Genomic DNA, 2944 nt, shown 5'->3' on the forward strand with positions numbered 1-2944 from the left:
GCACGCACACACGCCCGGCGTGAGTTTAAGCCACCAGGTCCAGGACTCGAACCACAGTCGAATACATGGGAGGTCAGCGACATAGCCATTACACTAACTGCTGGTCCCTATTTTTTTTTTTTTTTTAAGGGAGAGCTCCTCTGGGTTCATGTGAGGCTATTTGACTTTTCCATCTTTAAGTCCCCGGGGTCCTTAAAGATTGTAACCATCAGTACAGAGTAAAGACTATTTTCTGAGACTGCTACAAAAGGTCATTGTCACATCACACACGGAGGCCTGCCTCTTAATGAAATCTGTCCTGGCTGTCCCAGCTCCTGCTTAGAACAGCCTCAGGGAAGTGAGCTCAGGGTTACTGGAATTTATTTTAATTAAAAGCGTCCTGGCCTCCAGGAGGCCACACTGCCATCCTGCATTCCTCCTGCGCTTTGAATAGAGCTTTGTCTGTCTTTGGCCTGTATGGGCATATCTCCACCCAGAGTCCATCGGGGCTGCTGGGTCCTGGCTCTCTGCAGACCCACAGTCTGCTCTAGGGCCCTGGGTCCCTGCCAGGAGGTGGGGTCCTACCTAGGACGCAGCTTCAGGTCCCCACACAGAGCCATCTACAGACACTTGAAGCCGCTCAGCCCACTGGGTCACACACGCTCCCCACGCTGACTCACAGACAACCTGAGCTTTCTCTCGGAAGGGCCTCAGAACACTTGTGCCACCCGGGCTCGGGTTTACCAGCTCAGTCATGCTCCTGGGATTTAGAACTTGACTTCATCTTCTGTCCGGGCCACTGGCATCAGATTCTAGAGGCTTCTATAAGAGGTTGGTCAAGTTAGGATGCCGTGTGCAAGAGTACTAAAAGGATCGGCTGGCTATGAACCCACACTCGGCTCCAGGGCCCCAGATCCATGCCAGGAGGTGGCGTCCTAGCCCAGGGGCTGTGGCTTCTTGTCTCTGTGGAAATCCTGTGGTCACTTGTTCTGGGTGGGCATGAGATGGTCACCCCCTGGGAGAGCAAACCGCTGACAAGGCAGTGACTCTTTTGCTGTAGGAATAGGAGTGACTTTGCTTTTCCCTCAGGGACTGGTCACGTGCATTGCAGTTCACAAAGTGAATTTGGAGGGGCAGCAGGAGGCATGGCAGATAAGGTGCTGAACTCCCACATGGCCGACCACAGTTCGAGTCCTGGACCTGGGGGCTTGACAATCATTCTGGGAGCAGGTGTGTGTATATGTCCCAAATCTCAAGAGAATGGAGGAGAAAGGGTTCCAGTGCGGCCAATGGGGGAATGATTTCTCGTGTTTCCTCTCTTTGCCTCTGTCCAGTGAGCACACACACTATGGCAAAACCCTCAAAGAAAAAAAAGGCGGAGGGGGCAGCAGGTGGTGTGGTGGTTAGGGTGCTGGACTCCCCCATATGATTGACCATGGTTCAAGTCCCAGACCTGGCAGCTGGCTTACTCTCTCTTTCTCTGATGAGCACACACGCCCTAAAAACAATTAGATGATAATAAGACCAGCAGGTGGTGTGGTGGTTAAGGTGCTTGACACTCCCACATGGCCGACCATGGTTCGAGTGTCGGACCTAGTGGCCTGCTCTCACACTTTTCCTCTCTTTGTGTGCCTGTTTTTCTCTGGTCAAATGAAAATGACTGAGTGAATCAGTAAAATTAAATAAATAATTAAAACAATTTTTAAAAAAAGAATTAGATAATAATAAAGTTAAATAAATAATTCTTTTTCTTTTTTTTTTGGAGAGGAGTTTGCTAGAGGGCACATGCGCTTGCCAGAAAGACAGAGGGAACTTCCTGGGACCAGCAGTTGGTGTAATTGCTATGTAGCTGGACTCCCATGTAGTCGACCGCGGTTTGAGTCCCGGACCTGATGGCTTAAACTCACGCTGGGTGCGTGTGTGTGCGTGCCCAAGATCCCGAGAAGGGAATGGAGGAGAAGGGATTGTGGCATGGCCATCCCCCCTGGGGGGTGATTTCTCACTTTCTGTTTCTCTGTCTCTCTCTGTCTTTCTGGAGAGTGCACACACCCTATAGCAAAAACCTCTTCAAAAAAAGGGGGAAAAAATAGGAACTTTCTGTAGCCTGGATAAAGATGAAAGGGCTGGAAACTCCTAGAAGAGGAGGTGCTCACCTCCCTTTACCCCATGCGTTCCAGGCCCTGCTCACATACCAGGGGCCCGACCTGAGTTTGGTGCTCAGCTTGCATGTAACCGCAGCTGTCAGGGGATATTCCCACTCTGCTCCCTGGGCTCCTCCTCCTTTGACTCAAGACCTTCCAGAAACAGAACTGGAAAAAGCAGAGAACTTCCGAGAAGCTGAGGACCCAGAAGGGGAAGAAGGAATCTGACTTGAGGAGCCTACCGCAGGGCACAGATACCCAGGAGGTCAGGCTCCCTGCTCCCATTGCAAAGCCTAGCAAGCCACACTGCCCTAGTTTGAGTCATACATCCCCTCCTCCGTCTCCTCCCTTCCTTCTGCCCCCGCTTCCAGAGACTCACACAAGCTAACGAGCCCCGTCTTTGGAAAATATGAATAGGTCTCACCGAGTCCGCAGTTATACGCAATGTGTGGGCCAGTCTGAATTAGGCCATGCAACTTCCCTTCTCTCAGAGTCTCTGAGCTTAGCCGTGCTGGGAAAGGGACCTGTGGCACCCAGAGGGTGGGGACCAGCCCACGGGGGGTGCTTTTGCAGGACATCTGGTCACCCAGTGACCACCATGCTAAGGAACACAGGGAGGCGGGAGAACGTGACAGAAAGGGCCAGAAAGGTGCCAAGCACACTTGTCCCCCACGCCACCCCATCTCGTGCCAGGGAGAGGGGAGGGAGATGATCCCCGGCCCTTTTAGTCTCCACCACTTATTTATTTATTTATTTATTTATTTAGGTTTTGCCATAAGGCCAGAGAGAGACAGAAAAAGGGACAGTGAGAAAGCACCCCCCCC

The 2944-nt window shown here is 51.8% G+C and overlaps 1 protein-coding gene across 1 annotated transcript in view; it reads left to right on the forward strand.

The window, feature by feature from the left end:
- Positions 1 to 2944, forward strand: part of LOC102481618 (tetratricopeptide repeat protein 23-like) — a gene marked incomplete at its 3' end in the record, with an annotated part of 32616 nt that overhangs the window by 25498 nt on the left and 4174 nt on the right. The window contains 1 exon segment of the mRNA XM_027775959.1: positions 2272 to 2416. Within this exon segment, the coding sequence (XP_027631760.1) occupies positions 2272 to 2416 (145 nt within the window).

This window comes from Tupaia chinensis, unplaced genomic scaffold (genome assembly GCF_000334495.1).
Source record: "Tupaia chinensis unplaced genomic scaffold, TupChi_1.0 Scaffold000621_1, whole genome shotgun sequence".
Classification (NCBI taxonomy): Eukaryota; Metazoa; Chordata; class Mammalia; order Scandentia; family Tupaiidae; genus Tupaia; species Tupaia belangeri.